Source organism: Molossus molossus, unplaced genomic scaffold, assembly GCF_014108415.1.
Source record: "Molossus molossus isolate mMolMol1 unplaced genomic scaffold, mMolMol1.p scaffold_m16_p_3, whole genome shotgun sequence".
NCBI lineage: Eukaryota > Metazoa > Chordata > Mammalia > Chiroptera > Molossidae > Molossus > Molossus molossus.
The window spans coordinates 47,172,245-47,190,762 of NW_023425366.1; the positions used below are offsets into that span (position 1 = coordinate 47,172,245).

General features: G+C 41.8%; 1 protein-coding gene across 3 annotated transcripts in view; it reads left to right on the forward strand.

Moving 5' to 3' along the window:
- The first annotated feature begins 1,360 nt into the window (after window positions 1-1,360).
- OCLN (occludin) overlaps window positions 1,361-18,518 on the forward strand; it is a 46,628-nt gene continuing 29,470 nt past the window's right edge. The window contains exons 1-4 of one of the 3 annotated variants that reach the window (XM_036279415.1): window positions 1,361-1,415; window positions 9,285-9,395; window positions 13,685-14,360; window positions 17,528-17,689. In XM_036279415.1, coding sequence (XP_036135308.1) covers window positions 9,346-9,395; window positions 13,685-14,360; window positions 17,528-17,689 — 888 coding nt within the window. In that variant the 5' untranslated portion in view covers window positions 1,361-1,415; window positions 9,285-9,345. Of the gene's footprint in view, window positions 1,416-1,520; window positions 1,604-9,284; window positions 9,396-13,684; window positions 14,361-17,527; window positions 17,690-18,518 lie in introns of those variants that run through there. The other 2 variants (XM_036279418.1, XM_036279417.1) reach the window with 2 other exon arrangements.

An 18,518-nucleotide genomic window follows, 5' to 3' on the forward strand; every position in this document is an offset into this window, starting at 1 on the left:
CCCAGTGGAATGTTTGGAGATTTCAGTAATCTGACAGGGAACATTAAGAGGATTAACCTGACTTCCCCACTGTTAGCACCACCAATTTAAACTGCATCATTCAAAAACTACAGTCATATTAAAATAATTGTGGCAATGACTTCCACGAAAACAATACCAATCAAACTAATTACCCATTAAGGCTGTCACCACTTTAAATACCTTATATTCATATAATGCTCCTTGTAGTTATATAATGCTTTTACTTCATTAAGTATTGAATTATGGCTTAAGAGCTATTGTATAGAGAGAGTCACATCTCTAACCATTTAATTAAAGGCAGAGACGTGGGTGGGATTGGACAGAAATTTATTAACAATGCTGACATTCCAGAATGGAACACAAAGTGAAGCAGGATTTAAGAAACCTCAATTCTAGCCTTCAATACAGATAGTTCAATAGCAAGAAGTAAAACTGCCACATTCTGGAGTACTAGTTTTAAAAAGTATTGAAATACAACACACATACCTAAATGTGTATACATCCTGAAGTGTAGATTATTAATTTTCCTAAGTGAACACGCCTTTGGAAACAGCCTCCAGATCAAGAAAGAGAACACAGCACACAAAACTAGGGTTTTTGTTTTGTTTTAAGCCAAAGAGAATATTAAAATTGTTTAATCCCCCACCTCCAGAGAGATTCTCCATCATATCATAGTTAAATTTAGGGAAGGAGCACATAACCCTGAAGTGGTAATAATGTATACCCTGGTGTGTGCTTAATTTTGATAGCAAATTTACCGACCCCAATATCTATGATACTTCACTTGCACTTAACCACTCTGAGTAATGGTCATGTTTCCGGATCCAGGGATTCAGAAACAGTTCCTAAATTTACGCGTGACTTTAAAAATCTCCCACATCTGGGTGTTTCCTTCCAACAAAACCTGAACCAAATTTTTTAAGCAGGAAAGTGCTGTGTGAAAACGTGGTTTTCCTGCCGAAATGCGGGGCAGCCTCGGCCCCTCCCTGTCAGGGAGGAAAACAGCCCGGTGCATCTCACTCCGCGGTTCTCCCAGAAACCCGCGAAGCTCCGAGCGCGCCCCAGGTGGTCCACGGCCAACCCCGAGTGCCCGGGGGCCAGGGCCCTTCCTCTGCGCCGGGTCTCGGTCCCTCCGCCCGAAACGCGGAGCTTTTCCTTTAACTCCGCGCTCTGCAAGAGTGTGAGGAGCAGGCCGGTTCCTCCCGCCTCCTTCTCCACCTCTCTCCTCCCCCTCCCACCCGAGTTTCAGGTGAATGGGTCACCGTGGGAGGAGGCTGCCACACCACACCTCCTCGCCAGCGTCCACCTTCCCCTTTCTTCTTCCTTAGGCGGAGACCGCAGGACGTGGGGGAGAGCTGGCCAGAGCGCCAAGGAGCCGGAGCGGCGTACAGCAGGTGGGGATCGCCCGGGCGGGGCCGCGGTCCTCCCGCAGCCCGGCCTGGCGTCGGTGCGCATGCTCGGGGGCCGGGCGCCCGGGGTGGGGGCACCGACAAGGAGGAGGAAGAGGAGGGCGAGGGCTGAGTCCCTTACCCGGGCCGGGCTGCGTGCTGGCAGTCCGCACAGCGTCAGGTGCGCCCGCCAGGTGAGCGCGCTCCTCGGCTCCCGCTGTCCTCGGTGGGTCCGGCCGGGCAGCAGTGAGCAGGTGGGAGTTGGGCGCGGCGCTCGGGGCGCACGGTACCCCAGACTCTCCGCGGGGGGACCGCGGCGCCTCGGTTGGTAGGGGACGAGGGAGGGCGTCGCGGGGTGGTTTCGGTGGCGGTTTCGTCCTTGGCCGGGGCTCGCGGGAACCGGAGAGGACGGGTCGCCGGAGCGAGCAGCGCTAGGCTAACTTGGAGGCGGCGTCCCGGAGCCGGGGCCACTTGGAGGCGCCGATCGGCTCCTTCGGCGGAAACCCTTCATTATACGTGTGGCCAGGCGGGCGCGGGCAACTTTTCGCTTTTAGGAAGCGGGAGGTTCGTGAACAGTGAGAATCCTGAGCTCTGGTCTCCGGGCTGCAGTTGTGGGGAGTCCTCAGGGAGTGGGGCACGGCCCCCGGCTCCTGAGCCCCAGGGCTGGAGCGAGGGCGGGAGGCTTAGAGCCCGGGGACCTCATCATTCCCACCCCACCTCCCCACCTTTGGGTATTTCGGGGAGCGAGAGGCCGGGTTGAATTGGTGAAACACTGTATTCCTGGAGTGACGGCGTGCGCTGACCTACTGTTTTGAATTTTGAGTCCACTTTGGGAGTTCGGTGAGCCCTCGTGGATTTAAGCTGGAGGGACTTAATTTCGAGGGAGGCAGTACTTCGAGGGAATCTGCTCGACGCTCGGATTCTCAGCCGTGACCAAAGGCCTCGGGGCGGTCCTTGCTCGGCCAGCGCGTCCTGCCCGGGGTGCCCTGGGCGCGGCGGGGGCGCGCGGATGCCGGGACCTGCTCCCGGCGGGATCGCCGGGTTTTGAGACCTCCAAGTCCAGCAGACATGTTGCCTTTGTCGGAGGAAGTGCGCGGGGGAGGTGGGTTGAGGGGCCAAAATGGCCTCTGCACCGTGGGACTGGAGGAGCAACTCCGAGCCCCTCGTGTTGTAGGTGAAGCGACTGAGTGGGAGGAGAAGCCACGGCATTCATCCTCGGGCCGGCCCTGGAGCTGGCTGGGCAAACTGCCCACCTGGGGAATGACCCGGGGCGGGGAGGGAGGCAGCCTTCCAGGTTAGTGTGTGGCCCTCGCTCACAACAGGTGTATTATTGGGATCCCCGGAAAAGAGAAACCCTTACCTTTAAGGCATTGCGGGCGGTTCTTGCTATGATTGAAACTAGTTCTTTCTAGACGGAGGTAGATTTCTCAAACTATTCATTCCCAATTGTAACAGTGTTTCTTTGCATTGTACATGTGGGCCTTTATTTTCTCTTATTTATTTATTGATTGATTGATTGATTGATTGATTTTTTAAAGACATTTTAAATGGTGGAGCCACAGTAGTAGATATCTCCTCAGACAAAGCAACACTTGGTTGTTTGGGTCTTTTTGTTTTTTTGTTGTTGTTGTTGTTGAAGTTTTGCACTTATTTATTTATTGGGTACTTCCTTTGTTAGGTGATGGTGAGGAGGATAGTGAGATTTAGACAACTTTCAGGCTATTTAGGGGAATGATAGGCAGTGTCTTCTTTGTTTGAGGCACTGTTCTAAAAGCCTTTGTATGTTATATCATTTAATCAACCACTCTAAAAGGTAGACCTTATTAGAACTCCCTTTTAAAGGTGAGTAAACACCTTTAAACCTAGTTACCTTCTCAGTCTTGAATGTGGTATGAATCACCTGGGAATCTTTTTAAAATGCAGGTTGTGATTCATAGGTCAGAGGTGAGGCCTGGAATTCTGCATTTCTTCTTTTTATCCTCACCCAAGGACATTTTATTTCATTTTTTTGTTCAGATAGAGTGGGAGGGAGAGAGAGAGAGAGAAAGAGAGAGAGAGAGAAAAACATCAATGTGAAAGGGACACATCGAGTGGCTGCCATCTGCACGACCAACCAGGGCCGGGGACAAACTGCAACCAATGTATGTGCCCTTAGTGGGAACCGAACCCAGGTCTCTCTGGACCGCCGGCCGATGCTCTAACTGCTGAGCCAAACCGGCCAGAGCATGGAATTCTGCATTTTTAATGAGCTCCCAGGTGATGCCCACATGGTGTGTATTTCACCCTTTTCTCTCTTTTTCCCCTCAGACTGTAAGCTCTTAATTATGTTTGGTGGTTCTAACCGGTTTGGCTCAGCCATTAGAGTGTTGGCCCTCGGATCAAAGAATCATGGGTTCAATTTCGGTCAAGGACAGTACCTCAGTTGCTGCTGGATTCCCTGGCTCTGGTCATGCAGGAGGCAACCAGCCGATGTGTCTCTCTCACATTCATGTTTCTCTCCCTCACTCACTCCCTCCCACTCTGTTTGAAAACCAATGGAAAAATATCCTTGGTTGAGGATTACAAAATAATAATTGTGTTTGCTGAACTTAAAGGATTCTATTTACTGGGTGTTATGAGTCAAGAACTTCAAGATGGTCACTGCTGGATTGAATCCCTAGCTGTAATGTGGGCTATTGATTTTTATAAATCAGAGATTGATAGATCATGACTTTGTACCAGGGATCAGGAATAACATGGTCAAAACAGACATCCAAGTGAAGCTGGTATTCCATTTGGGGTGGAGAGAGTGGCCAGTGGAGGGGGGTGGGAGGGGAGAAAGAAAGAAAAGAAAAGAAAAGAAAAGAAAAATGAATAATTTAGTTAGGGGGGAAATGTGCTCTGAAAATAAAACAGGTTTAGTGGATGGAGTGTGTGACTGGGAGGACATCTCTGAGGAGGTGTCATTTGAGCTGAGAACTGAACCCACCCGCACCTGCCATGTGAAGATCTGAGTGTTCTAGACGGGAAACTCACAGGATCAAGACTTTCCTTGGATTGACACTATTACACTAGGCAGTGTTTCTCCAAATATATGGTGTGCTTAAAAATTATCTGCAAAGCTTATTTAAAAAGCAGTTTCTGACACAGAGCTCATCTATTTCACAATTGCCTAATTTCAAAAATGTAAGCAGTTTATAGGTCATGTGCCTATAACCTAAATAGAATCATTTAATATAAGGCACAACTTAAAAAACTTCTTAAAGGCAAATTAACTATTGCTGGATGTGCTTGAAAAGGAACAGACTAACTGCCTTTAAATATAATAAACTTCATTGTTTACTTTTTGACAGTTTAATGAATAATTTTGGGGCATAATACTTTCAGACTTTTGTATTTCATCTTAGCTTGTTTGTTTGTTTTTGTTGTTGTTTTTAATTAAGACAGCTTTTGACCAGTAAACGTTTTCAAGAGGAGAACTTTTGTTATATGTTAACATTAGCTGACTTTCAGCTGAACATATCCAACAAGGGTGTGCTGCTTCTCTTTTGCCCCTGACTCTTACTCAGCTGTTTGACTTATGTCTCCTTCAGTGTCTTGACTTGCTGTGCTGAGCATTGGACAACAGGCTCTTGTGTCTTGGCTCTTTTTCTGCTGTGGCTGTGACCTTAAAGCACAGTCACAGACTGCCTTGAAAGAAACCTTTTAAATCCCCCTGTCCAGTCCCCCCAAAGCATGAAACAACTTAAGCTTTGTATAATTGGCATCATTTCAAATTGTTAGTTGTTATTTTTTGGAGGGTGTGTGGGGTCAGGGTGAGCGAGATACCTCCTAACATTGAGAGGAAATCGAACCCTGTGGTGTTTTTGTTTGTTTTTTCAAAGAACCATTTCTAGCACTACAAAGACTGCTCTTCAGATATTTGAAGGTTGCCATGGTGGTCCTTCTCTTGTTGAGTTCTCCAGGCCACACATTTCCTGTTTTTCCAATCATTTGTCTTAAGTCGTGATTTTTCTAGATCTTTAGTAATCTTAGTCACCCTCCTGGAGAGGCACTTAGTTGGAACTTGATGTACAAATTTGAAAGTTATACATAGGTTTGCTTCTTTTTAACAGCTGTGTCATTCCTAGATCCAAACACTATCTCTGTGAATACTGCCTGAGTTTGTAATAGTATGTTAGTTTTTGTTGAAATTCTCACCAAGGAAATGCACTTTTTTTTTTTTTTTTTTATCCTCCCCCGAGGACATTTTTCCATTTTTTGTACAGATAGAGTGGGAGGGAGAGAGAGGAAGGGAGAGAGAGAGAGAAACATCGACGTGAAGGGACACATCAAGTGGCTGCCACCCGCACGACCAACCAGGGCCGGGGACAAACTGCAACCGAAGTACGTGCCCTTAGCGGGAACCGAACCCGGGTCTCTGCGGACCGCAGGCCGACGCTCTAACCGCTGAGCCAAACTGGCCAGGGCGGAAATGCACTTTTTAAAATGGACAGTTATTGCCCAGCTGGTGTGACTAAGTGGATTGAGCATCGTCCCATGGACTGAGAGGTCCTGGTTTGATTCCCAGTCAGGGTTGCTGGTTTGATCCCCAATAGGGGGTAGGTAGGAGGCAGCCAATTAATGTTTCTCTCTCACATTGATGATTCTATCTCTCTCTCCTTTTCTCTATCTTTAAAAAAATCAATAAAAAAAAATATTTTCAAAAAGTTTAAAAATGGACAGTTATTAAGACAGCTCTCTCTATCCAGTAGTTACACTATTGTTTTAAATTGCATTTACATTTTTAAAATGATTTATTCATACCACCAATATTTGAAAATGTATAGCATATACCTAATTGCCTAAACACTGAAATTTCTTACCTTCAGGACAGCCACCTTGCTGTGAATACATTTGCTTATCCTTCTTTTTTTTTCTCTTTCTTTCTTTCTTTTTTTTTTTTATCCTCACCCAAGGACATTTCTGCATTTATTTTCAGACAGAGTGGAGGGAGAGAGGGAGGAAGAAAGAAAGAGAAATATTGGTGTGAAAGAGACATTTACAGGTTGCCACCCATACGACCCTAATAGGGGCCGGGGACGAACTGCAACTGCAACCAAGGTACAGCCCTTAGAGGGAACCGAACCTGGGACTCTCCAGTCTGTGGGCCAACGCTCTAACTACTGAGCCCAACCAGCCAGGGCGCCTTCTTTTTTTTTAAATTAAATTTATTGGGGTGACATTGGTTAATTGGATCATATAAGTTTCTATGGTACAAGAAAAGTCAAATCTTCTTTTGTTACCTTATACTGTATAACGCCCCCCTTCACCCCTCACCCCCCCTGCTTATCTTCCTTAATTCATTGTTTTACTTAGTTATCCTAGCCCAGAGGTCAGGATTATCCCCCATTTGACAGGGGAGGGTAGTGAGGCTCAGAGATGAGGACTTGTGTCAGGTGAGGAGCTTTTACAACCACTAGGTTTGTTTCAACCCAATCTTCTGACCTTACAGAGAACTTGATCTGTGTTGATGGACTTGTAGCCAGTGGGTTTTTTAGCTGCAACTCTGGATAAGCCCATTATATGCACTTTGAGTATAGTTACCACTAGAGACCTCCCTCCAGGTGGACATAAATGGTCCATTCTTTCGTCCTAACTAGGTTCCATTATTCAGGCCCTTGAAATCTGTCTGTACACAGTAAGGATATGTTCTAGATCCTCAGGATTCTCTCTGCATTTCCTTCATCTACCAGTCTGGTAACCTCAAAAAAGGAGATGGAGTTGGTGTGGCATGACTTGTTCTTAATTAGTTTTTTAAAATTATTTGCTTCACAATTTAAAATCTCTTCTATTAGAGAAGACATGACAACTAAACTCTAGGAAATAGCAGTTTGAAAAGGGATATTTCTTCTGGATTTTTGGCAAAACTTAAACTGCAGCCTGGGTTTGAATTAATTTAGAATTTTCAAAAACCATCATTGAGCCTGGCATTTTGGGCATATTTTTGAATGAGTGAGTTAGAGGTATAGAAGGAATAAGATTCCTTCTCTCAGATCAATTTGTGAGCATTTGACATTCAGCTTCAGTTTTTCTTAATATTTTTCTGAATGTCAACTAGGGAGACATTTAGTCTGGACTTTTATAGCACCATAATATTTTGGCCTGAATTATTCATTTATATGTGTTTTTGGGTTCTAGTTACAGAGCTTTGTATACCTATGATTTGTGGACTTTATGTTACGGTTCAATAAAGTGGTTTTTAGAAATAAAAGAATGTATAGAAGAATGTCTTCGTTGTGTTTGGAAGAATTATGCTAAATATGTTGATGTTACTAACTCACTGTATTTCCATCTTTGAGGTTTTACCTAATATACATATGGGCAGTATTTTATTGTAAGACATTTGGAATTGATGGACCTTAAGGATGTGGAGGATAGCTGCCATTGATTTAGAACAAAGTTTAAAGAGTTTGAATTGACTCACTGTTTCTAACATAGTGATGTAAGATTACACATACTTTTTGAGAAGGAAAATATACTAGATACTTCAATATACTCAGATATAGATCTTTTTTTTAGAGAGAGAGAGAAAGAGAAAGAAACATTGATTTGTTGTTCCACTTATTTATTGTATTCATTGGTTGATTCTCATATGTCCTGACTGAAGATTGAACCCACAGCCTGGTGTATCAGGGACAATGCTCTAATCAACCAAGCTACCTGGCCAGGGCAGATATAGATCTTGCTCAAGTATCTTTCCTTCCTTCTTCCTTCCTTTCTACTTCCTCTTGCAGTCTGTGGTCATCCCTATACAGATCACGTAGTCCAGTCCTAAATAATGTCTGTTTCAGTAGCTGTTTTCTTTGTCACACATGTGACCTTAAGAACTGTGTCTCATTCTTAATCTCCACAGGATCCTGTGATGTGGTGGAGGCACTTAATAAATACTTGTGGATTGAATGAAATTGGAACAAATTGAGAAATTTTAGAGAAAATCATTTTGTTTTTCTCTTAGAGAAGAGGACTCTTTAATACAATGTGTGTTTAATGTTTTTTCCCCCATAATTTATAAAAACCGTGCCTAGTTTTGAAGACTTAGAAAAGCAGAATGGGAAAATGTCCACAGTCCCACCATTCATAGATGCATCTTATAATTATTCGTAATGAAAACATCATACTTTTAAACCAGATTATACTATAGTTAACATTCAGGGGCTGGTATGTGTTAGACTTTGCTAGATATGTACTTTCAGGTGCATTCTCATTTTATATGAATTTTCCAAAGTAATATGAAACACTATATTAAAAACTTCTTTTTTTCTTATACCCATCTTCCTTGTTCTATGGCGGGACTATTTAAAAAAATAAATACCTTCCCACACGTGTGCCTCAGAGGTTGAGCGATGACCCATGCACTAAGAGGGCGCCGGTTCAATTCCTGGTTAGGGCACATGCCCAGGTTGTGGGCCCGATCTCCAGTCAGGGACACCCAGCAGGTGGCCAATCGTTGTTCTCTGTTATTCATGTTTCTATCTCCCTCTCCCCATTCCTCTCTAAAATCAGTAAAGAAAAAAAATTTTGGAAAAAATAAATACCATTTTAACCTATGCTGTAAAAGCTTTGTGAATTTATTACTACAATGTAGAATTTCAAGATTAAACAATATTTGTATGCCAGTGATATACAGAGCATGGTGCTAGGTGCTGTGAGGACTCCCAGGCAGAATGATTCCTATGCTCAGATTTCCTGTACTCAAGGAATTAATGATCTAATGTATAAAAAGAACAATGGGAAGGATGAGAGAAGTAAAACTGGTGTGAGAGGTTACTTGAGATTGGTGTCATTAGTTTTCTCAGTGATGCAAGGAAACTCTGAGCTCAGTAGTAATGCCATTACCCTACTTATGTTGCTTAGATTGGCTTATCTTGGGAGCTACAGGACATTGCTCCTCTTGAAGATCAGGTGACCATTGACCATGTCATCGAGGCCTTTTGAAAGTCCACCTCCATACAGACCTGATGAGTTGTAAGTAAATGATTCTTTAGTTTTCTATTTTTTAAAAGTCCATCACATGTAAAAAAAATATGTGCTTATCATTACATTTTCATCTATTGTTTGTTTTCTTTTAAAAAATAAAATATGTGTATTGAGTGAAAAATGAATTTCCCTCTTACCCATAACGTCCAGGATGACTTGTTCTATGCAGAGGCAAATGTTATTACCTGTTTCTGATGTTTACTTCAATATAGTCTCGGCTTATATTTGTGTTTATATTTATTCCTTTTGTTTTTCACAATTGGTATGAAGTTTCCATATTAGTACCTTGTTTAAATGACCATTGGCAACCTAGCATCAATTTTTTAAATAACACTTTTATTGAGATATAATTTGCTCATTTAGAATGGACAATTCAGTGATTTTAATATAGTCACAGAGTTGTGGAGGCATCACCACAATTTTAAAACATTTTTATAACACTTTCCCCAAAGAAACCCCTACCCATTAGTAGTCACTCCCCATTTCTGCACTGTGTTCAGCAACCACCAATCTGCTTTCTGTTCTAGGTTTGTCCATTCTGGACATTGTATATAAATGGAATCACATAGCATGTGGTCTTTTGTGATTGACTTCTTTCACTTAGCATCATGCGTTTGATAATTTTAAGAGTGATTCCTGCCATTATATAAAACAAGAAACAAAGTTAAGGGTTCTTGGCATCTCTAGTTATTTAAGGATTTATTTATTTATTCTATTCTTTTTTTTAATCCTCACTCGAGGACATTTTTCTGCATTTATCTTCAGAAAGAGCGGGAAGGAGAGAGGGAGGAAAAGCAAGAGAGAGAGAAACATCGATGCCAGAGAGAGACACACCGACCAGTTGCCACCCACATAACCCCAACTGGAGCTGAGGACAAACCACAACTGAGGCTCAGGCCCCTAGCGGGAACCGAACCCAGAATTCTGGTCTGCGGGCCGACACTCTAACCATTGAGACAGACCTGCCAGGGCTATTCTATTCTTTTTACATTTCTCCCCCGCTCCTTCCCTCCCTCTCTATTTTCCTCTCTCCCTCCTTCCCTTCCTTATTTGGGGATTTAACAATGAATTCTTCCATTTTAAATTTGTTAGCAAGCATTGCTAGGGATTTCCTCCTTTAAGTAGCTTTAACTCTTTGATAATTGTAGTTGGGGCTGTGTTCATATTACATAACCTCCTGGCTAATACTTGAACATGGTAATTGTTTACAACCCTATGGTCGTGAAAATGTTAGAGAATATAGTTATTAAGTAGTGCTCCATTAGCCTAATGTTTATTTTATATTGCTTTTATAAATGACAGTGGAATATAATATTCAAGTAGAAAAGGGCACAGAATGTGTGTATGAGATAGATAAAGACAAAGCAAAATCATCACCTAGGTCAAGAAACAACACCTCAAAGTCCTGTTCTGACAAATGGTCATCCCTTGCTTTTCTCTGTTATTTTACCACTTTATGTATCCTAAAGAGTACAGTTTTGTTTTACTTGGTTTTAAACTTTTTTTTTTTGCTTCAGAGCAGTGCTATAGAAATATAATGAGTCATATATGTAATTATATTTTCTTTTTTCTTCTTTATTGATTTTAGAGAGAGAGGAAGGGAGAGAGAGAGAGAGAAACATTGATGAGAGAGAAATGGCAATAGGCCACCTCCCGCACACCCTGACCGGGGATCAAACCCATAACCTGGGCATGTGCCCTGACCAGGAATTAAACCGGGGACCTCCTTGTGCATGGGATGATGCTCAAACACTGAGTCACACCAGCTGGGCTTAAGCCTTTATGTTTTAGAGCACTTTTATTTTCATAGCAGAACTGAGAGGAAGGTACAGAGATTTTCCATATTCTTCCTGCCCCCACACATGCATAGCCTCACTCATTATCAACATCCCCCACCAGAGTGGTATATTTGTTATAATTAATGAGCCTACATTGACATATCATTATCAGCCAGAGTACATAGTTAATATTCGGGTTCTCTCTTGCTGGTCTTACATTTTTTTTCATGCTGTGATCACTATGTATTTTACACTTAAAAGCACATCTCTGTACTCTCGCTGATCATGATGTGTCAGTGTAGGCTCATCCCATGACCAGGAGGTCCCCGGTTTTATAAATCAGAGGTTCCCACAGCTCTCTTCTTGGGTTTAATTAATTTGCTAAAACGGTTCACAGGACTCAGAGAAACATGTTACTCGAGCACTGGTTTATTTTAAAGGACATAAGTTAGCAACAGCCAAATATATATGTGAAAAATATATTTGATCATCTGAGTGACCAAATATATATTTCTTTTTTTTTTTTTTTTAATCCTCACCCGAGGACATTGTTGCATTTATCTTCAGATAGAGCAGGAGGGAGAGAGGGGGGAAGAGAGAGAGAAACATCGATATGAGAGAGACACATTGACTGGCCGCCACCCACACAACCCCAACTGGGGCTGGGAACAAACTGCAACCGAGGTACATGCCCTTAGCGGGAACCAAACCCTGGTCTCTCTGGTCCGCAGGCCGATGCTGTACCAGCTGAGCCAGACCAGCCAGGGCTTTCTTATAAATCACAGTATTGTACCCATTTGGACTGTTTCCTGTTTTGGATTATCATAAGCAACGCTTCTGTGACCATTACACTGTTAATGGGAGTGTAAGTTGATACAATCATTTTGGAAAACAGTTAGACATTGTCTAGTGGAGCTGAAACTAAAAAAAAAAATGGATCCAGAAATTCTCCTTCTGGATACATACCTTAGAAGAATAAGTGCTTGTGTGTGGCCCAAGATACAAGATGTTCAAGATGTTCAGAGCTACACTGTCCTTGAATCCCCAAACACAGACAACCCAAATAGTTGAGTAGAATGGAATATGGAGCTTTCTTACTTGACATCCTCAAGGACCAGCTAATCAGTGTTCTCTCCAGTTCCTTTTCATTCTTAAATACTCAGGTCATTTCTTTGAAGCACCTAGTAGTAAGATGTCCCTTGCTTGGGGTGAGCAAGGTGGACTGTGGAAAAAATGGCAAAAACAAAAGGGGCTGAGGTCAGTTTACAAACTGAATTTTGCCTCCCCAAGGCACACAGTTCTTAAATTCAGTGTATCCACACATCAGTGTGCCTATCACAAGCCGTGTTTATGATTAAATAAAGGAGAATCAAGATCCAATTAAGCATCACCCTGAAGAGCCCTCATTACATATTTGATTTTCTTTATAACTCTTACCATAACTGATTATAGATTATGTAGGGATTAATGTCTTACCACCCTGATAGAGACTCAACTCTATGAAGATCCTGGATTGAGTGTTCTGTTTATTGTTGTGTCCCTAGTACTGAGCACAGTCCCAGCCTGGCAGCTCCAGTAAATAGCTGTCAAATGAATAAATGAATGAATGTGCCTTCCTAGGTAGGAGAGCAAGGCTACCAGGAATTGCACGTGTTCATTGGTAGGACATTGCAGGTGTCATGTCTGAATGCACTGGTCTCAAGTCACATACATAGGCAAAAGGGTTGACACCATTGTTTTAAACTTTGTGGGTTCCATCCCCAGGGATTATGATTTAACTGGTATGAAGTGTTCCATCTGGGGATTTTATACATTCTCCACGTGATTCTAATATGTAGCAAAATTTGAGAGCTTCTGTTCCATTCATAGAAACTAGAGCCGTCATTCCCAGCGTATGGTTCCCAGACCAGTGACATTAGCAGCTCCTGGAAACTTGTCCTACCCCAGACCTGCAGAATCAGAAACTTTGGGGATGGAGGCCAACAATCTATGTTTTAACAAGCCCTCCAGGGGATTCTGATACATAGATATCTTTACTGTTCAGTGGGTGTCTGAGTCAATTCAGGCTGATAAAACAAAGGACTATAAACTGGGTAGCTTAGGTACAACAGAAATTTATTGCTTTCATTTCTGGAGTCAACATTATCAGGTCCTGGTGAATCCCCTCTTCCAGGCTGTAGACTGTCAACTTCTAGTTGAGTCCTTCTAGTTGGCAGAAAAGTTTAGAGGTCTCTGGAGCCTCTTTTATAAGAGCATTATTCCCATTCATGAGGGCTCCACCTCAGGACTTAATTACCTCCTAATACCATCATACTGGGATTTAGGATATTGATATTTTAATTTTGGGGAAGAAACAAATTGCCTTATTGCAGTTGGGGAAGTACTAACAATAGTTTTATTTTGCCAAAGGTTTGTTTAAATTATTTCAAGTACTTTGTATGTTCTTTCTGCTTACCTCCAAAAAGTGCTAACTTGAAATTGTTTTTGTGTGTATTTCAGCAAACCCAGTCATTATGCACCAAGCAATGACATATATGGTGGAGAGATGCATGTTCGGCCAATGCTGTCTCACACGGCATATTCCTTCTACCCGGAAGATGAAATTCTTCACTTCTACAAATGGACCTCTCCTCCAGGAGTGATTCGGATTCTGTCTATGCTCATTATCGTGATGTGCATTGCCATATTTGCCTGTGTTGCCTCCACACTTGGCTGGGACAGAGGCTATGGAAGCACTATATTAGGAGGTGGCATAGGTTACCCTTATGCAGGAAGTGGCTTTGGAGGCTTTGGAAATGGCTATGGTTATGGCTACGGTTACGGCTATGGAACAGGCTATACCGATCCAAGAGCGGCAAAGGGCTTCCTACTGGCTATGGCTGCCTTTTGTTTCATTGCTGCATTGGTGATATTTATTACCAGTGTTATAAGATCTGAAATAGCTAGAACAAGAAGATATTACCTGACCGTGATAATAGTGAGTGCCATCCTGGGCTTCTTGGTGTTTATTGCCACAATTGTTTATATAATGGGAGTCAATCCAACTGCCCAGGCTTCTGGGTCTATGTATGGTTCACAAATTATTGCCCTCTGCAACCAGTTTTATACACCTGCAGTTTCTGGAATCTACACGGATCAATATTTGTATCACTACTGTGTGGTGGATCCCCAGGAGGTATGAATAATTTTGTGTTTTTTTTTATACCTTGCGTCAGAGGCTCTCCATTTAGGATACTTAATAGAATCACTTTGGGAAATTAAAAAAAATACTGATGCTAAGGCCCCACTTCTGTTTAAATCAGAATCTGGGAGAAAGGCTAGGTGTCATTGTTGAGATACAATTAATATACCACATCCATTTAGATACAGTTTGTTGTTTTTTAATATATTCACAGTTGTGCAACCATCACCACAATCAATTTTAGAACATTTTCATTATTTTCCAAAACATTTCACTAACCCATACCATTAGCAGTTACTCCTCATTTCCCTAACTCTTCTCAGATCTACTCTATAGATTTGCCTATTCTGGATTTCATATAAACAGACTCACACAATACATGTGCAGTCTTTTATGATTGGCTTCTTTCATTTAGCATAATTAAAAACGTTTTTTCTGTTTTTTTTTAATCCTCACCCAAGGATATTTTTCCATTTCTTTTCAGATAGAGTAGGAGGGAGGGGTAGAGAGAGACACACACGCACACTGATGTGAGAGACACATTGACTGGTTGCCTCCCGCACGACCCTGGCAGGCCGGGACAAACCACAACGAAGGTACGTGCCCTTGACCAGAATCGAACCTGCGACTCTTTGGGCTGCGGGCCGACGCTCCAAACACTGAGCCAAACTGGCCAGGGCGAGCATAATGTTTTTAAGGTTCATCCGTGTTGTAGTAGGTGTCACTACTTCAGTCTCTTTTATTGCTGAATAATGGTCCATTATATTGATACACCAAATTTTATTTATCCATTCATCAGTTAATGGACATATGGGCTATTTTCACATTAGCTGTTAATGAATAATGCTCTGCACATTTGTGTATGAGTTTTTATGTGAACCTATGTTCTAATTTTTCTTGAGTATATACCAGGGGGTGGAATTGCTGGGTCTTATGATGACATTGTGCTTAACCTTTTGAGGAACAGCCAAACTTTTCCAAAGTGGTTACACTACATTTACTAGAAATATATAGGATTCCAATCTTTACGTATCCTCACCAATATTGTTTTTGTCTGTCTGACTCTAGCTGTGCTAATGGGTGTGAAGTGGTACCTCATTTTAGTTTTAATTTGCATTTCCTTGACAGCTAAGGCTGTTGAGCTTCTTTTCCTTATGCATATATCTTTGGAGAAATGGTTATTTAGAATCTTTGTCCATTTTTAAATTGGACTACTTGTGTTTTTATTACTGAGTTGTAAGAACTCTATATATCTGGATACAAGTCCCTTATAGATGTGTGATTTGCAAGTATTTTCTTTCATTTTGTCATTCTCATTTCACTTTCTGTATGTTTTTGTTTACATAAAATCCTTTAATTTTTATGAGGTTTGATTTTTCTTTTGTTGCTTGTGCTGTTGGTGTCATACCTAACTCAAAGTCACAAATGTACTCCTGTGTTTTCTTCTAAGACTTTTAATTTTAGCTCTTTTATTTAGATCTTAGAATGGAATCCATGTTAAGTTTATTTTGGGCATGGCTATGGAAGGAGTCTAACATTCTTTTCAGTTGTATTGGTATTTTTTGTTTTGAAAGAACTATTTCACCATTAAATTGTTCATGCCCTAGTCATAACTGAATTGACAATAAATGTCAGGATTTATTTCTAAACTCTCAATTTGATTCCATTAATCTATATTTCTGTCCTTATGCTAGTACCTCACTGTCTTGATTGCTGTAGCTTTGTAGTATGTTTTGAAATCGGGAAGTGGCTGCCCAACAACTTTGTTCTTGGCTAGATTCTGGGTCCCTTACATTTTAATATGAATTTTGAAGTCAACTTGTGAATTTTTTTTTTTATCCTCACCTGAGGATATTTTTTCTATTTATCATCAGATAGAGAGAGAGAAAAATCAGTGTGAGAAAGAGATATTGATTGGTTGCCTCCCACAAGACCCGACCAAGGCCAGGGACGAATCGGAACCGAGGGTACATGACCTTGACCGGAATTGAACTGGAGACTCTTTGGTCCGCTGGCTGACACTCTAACTACTGAGCCAAACTGGCCCGGGCTCAACTTGTAAATTTTTGCCAAAAAAAAAGCCAGCTAGGATTTTGAAGGATTGCATTGGATCTGTAGATCAATTTGGGGAGTATTGTCATCTTTACATCAAGTCTACTAATACATGACCATAGGATGTCTTTCCATTTACTTAGGTCATCTTTAATGTCTTTCAAAAGTGTTTTGTAATTATTAGAGTGTCAGTATTTTTAAAAGCTATCCAGATGGGAAAGAAAATAAAAAAAATAAAATAAAAGCTATCCAGATGATTCAGATGTGCAGGTGGAGTAGAGAACCCTGCCTTCAGTAACCACGAGTCACCCCTTAATTATATTAAGAAAATATTTCTGGGTTAACTGACTCAGTAATTCTCATTCTTTTGCTTGTTTTGAAGACCAGATGTTTTCTCTTCAAATGTTTGTGGTTGACATTCAGATGTATCTATGGTAAATAGGGCTGAGGATCGGTCCTCCTGTCTTACCACACCCCCATCATCTGACTACCCCAAACCTGTGTTCTTTGAAAAACGATATTACTGTTAGGTAGACAGCTGTGGAGAGAGCCTCCTGTTACCCATTAGCAGATATGCAGGGCAGGGTTCTGGTGCCTGCCTCAATTCCAAGTGTCCCTGGGCCAGTGTACCACTTAACATACCTACCAGGCACTAGTAGGACTGTCACACAGCCCTTTCTAGTTAGTACATGAAAGACTCCTAAAGCGGAAAGACCTGCCGGACTAAATAAATCATTAGTCAATGTCCTCTAATTTATAGCTTGGTTAGATCATGTCTGCATCATTTATGGGAAGACAGATCCTCCATAAAATATGGCTTCTTGGTGCTCAAGCTTTGGAATAGTTTTCTGTAACATTCTGAGACGGGGATGATGATAGTACCTAACATTAATTAACCATGTTCTGAGAATTGAATTAAGGTGTGTGTGTATGTTTTGTTAACCTTAGCTTAACTGGTGTGGGCTAGGTGTTATATTTCTAAAATGTAACCATTTGTATCACTTTTATATCAGGTAAGTCACAGAAATTTAGTAGTGTATTTGTAGTGAGTGCATTGGAATAAAGTAAAAATTAAAATCTAATTAAGTCATTATCTTTCATCTCTGTAGGCCATTGCCATCGTGCTGGGGTTCATGGTTATTGTGGCTTTTGCTTTAATAATTTTCTTTGCTGTGAAAACTCGAAGAAAGCTAGACCAGTATGACAAGTCGAATATTTTATGGGACAAGGAACATATGTATGATGAGCAGCCCCCCAATGTTGAAGAGTGGGTAAGTATTTAAAAAATATCAGCCAGCATCCAATTTTTTATTAAACCTCTAGGCTCTTTCTCTAAACTTGACCTTTAGTGCTTCCTGAAACATTTTCTTAGAATTAATGTCTATGTTGCAAAAGTTGTGGCCTCAGATTTTACTCAGAACTTTAAGAAGGTGGGATAAGGTGCTCCTGTGCCCTTCCCTTTCCTCCCCCCCCCCCCACCCCAGCCAGTCACCATTACCTTCCTCACTCCCAAGCTCCAAGAGCCCTTTCTTTACCTCTATAACTTGTTTCCTAAGCCCATTTCTTCTACAAATTACTTCTACCTCTGTGATTTTTCAAATAAGTGTTCACTTATTAAAAAAAAAAAAAGAAAAGCCCTGCCAGTTTGGCTCAGCAGTTAGAATGTCGGCCCTAGAACTGAAGGTTCGAGGGTTCGATCCTGGTCAAGGGCTTGTGCTGCAGGTTCAATCCCAGCCCTGGTCGAGGTTGTTCAGGGAGGCGACCAATCGATGTATCTCTTTCACATTGATATTTCTCTCTCTCTCTCTTCCTCCCTCCCTTCCACTATCGAGAAAATCAGTGGAAAATCTCTGGGTGAGGATTAACAAAAAAAGAAAGTGGGATGGGATAAGTGGAAATTATTTTACTACAAGGTAAAAATCAGATTTCCATTTTCAAGAAGTGGATCTAGGCACTGAAAAGAGATTGCTTCTAAAGTAATGATGTGGAAGGAACCTGGCCTTTACAAAATTGAAACACCCCACCCCATCCCCGGGCCCCTTTCATTTTCCTGCTTATCCTTTGGAGGGAAACACCATTACCCAGGGTGCTCTCTTGGGT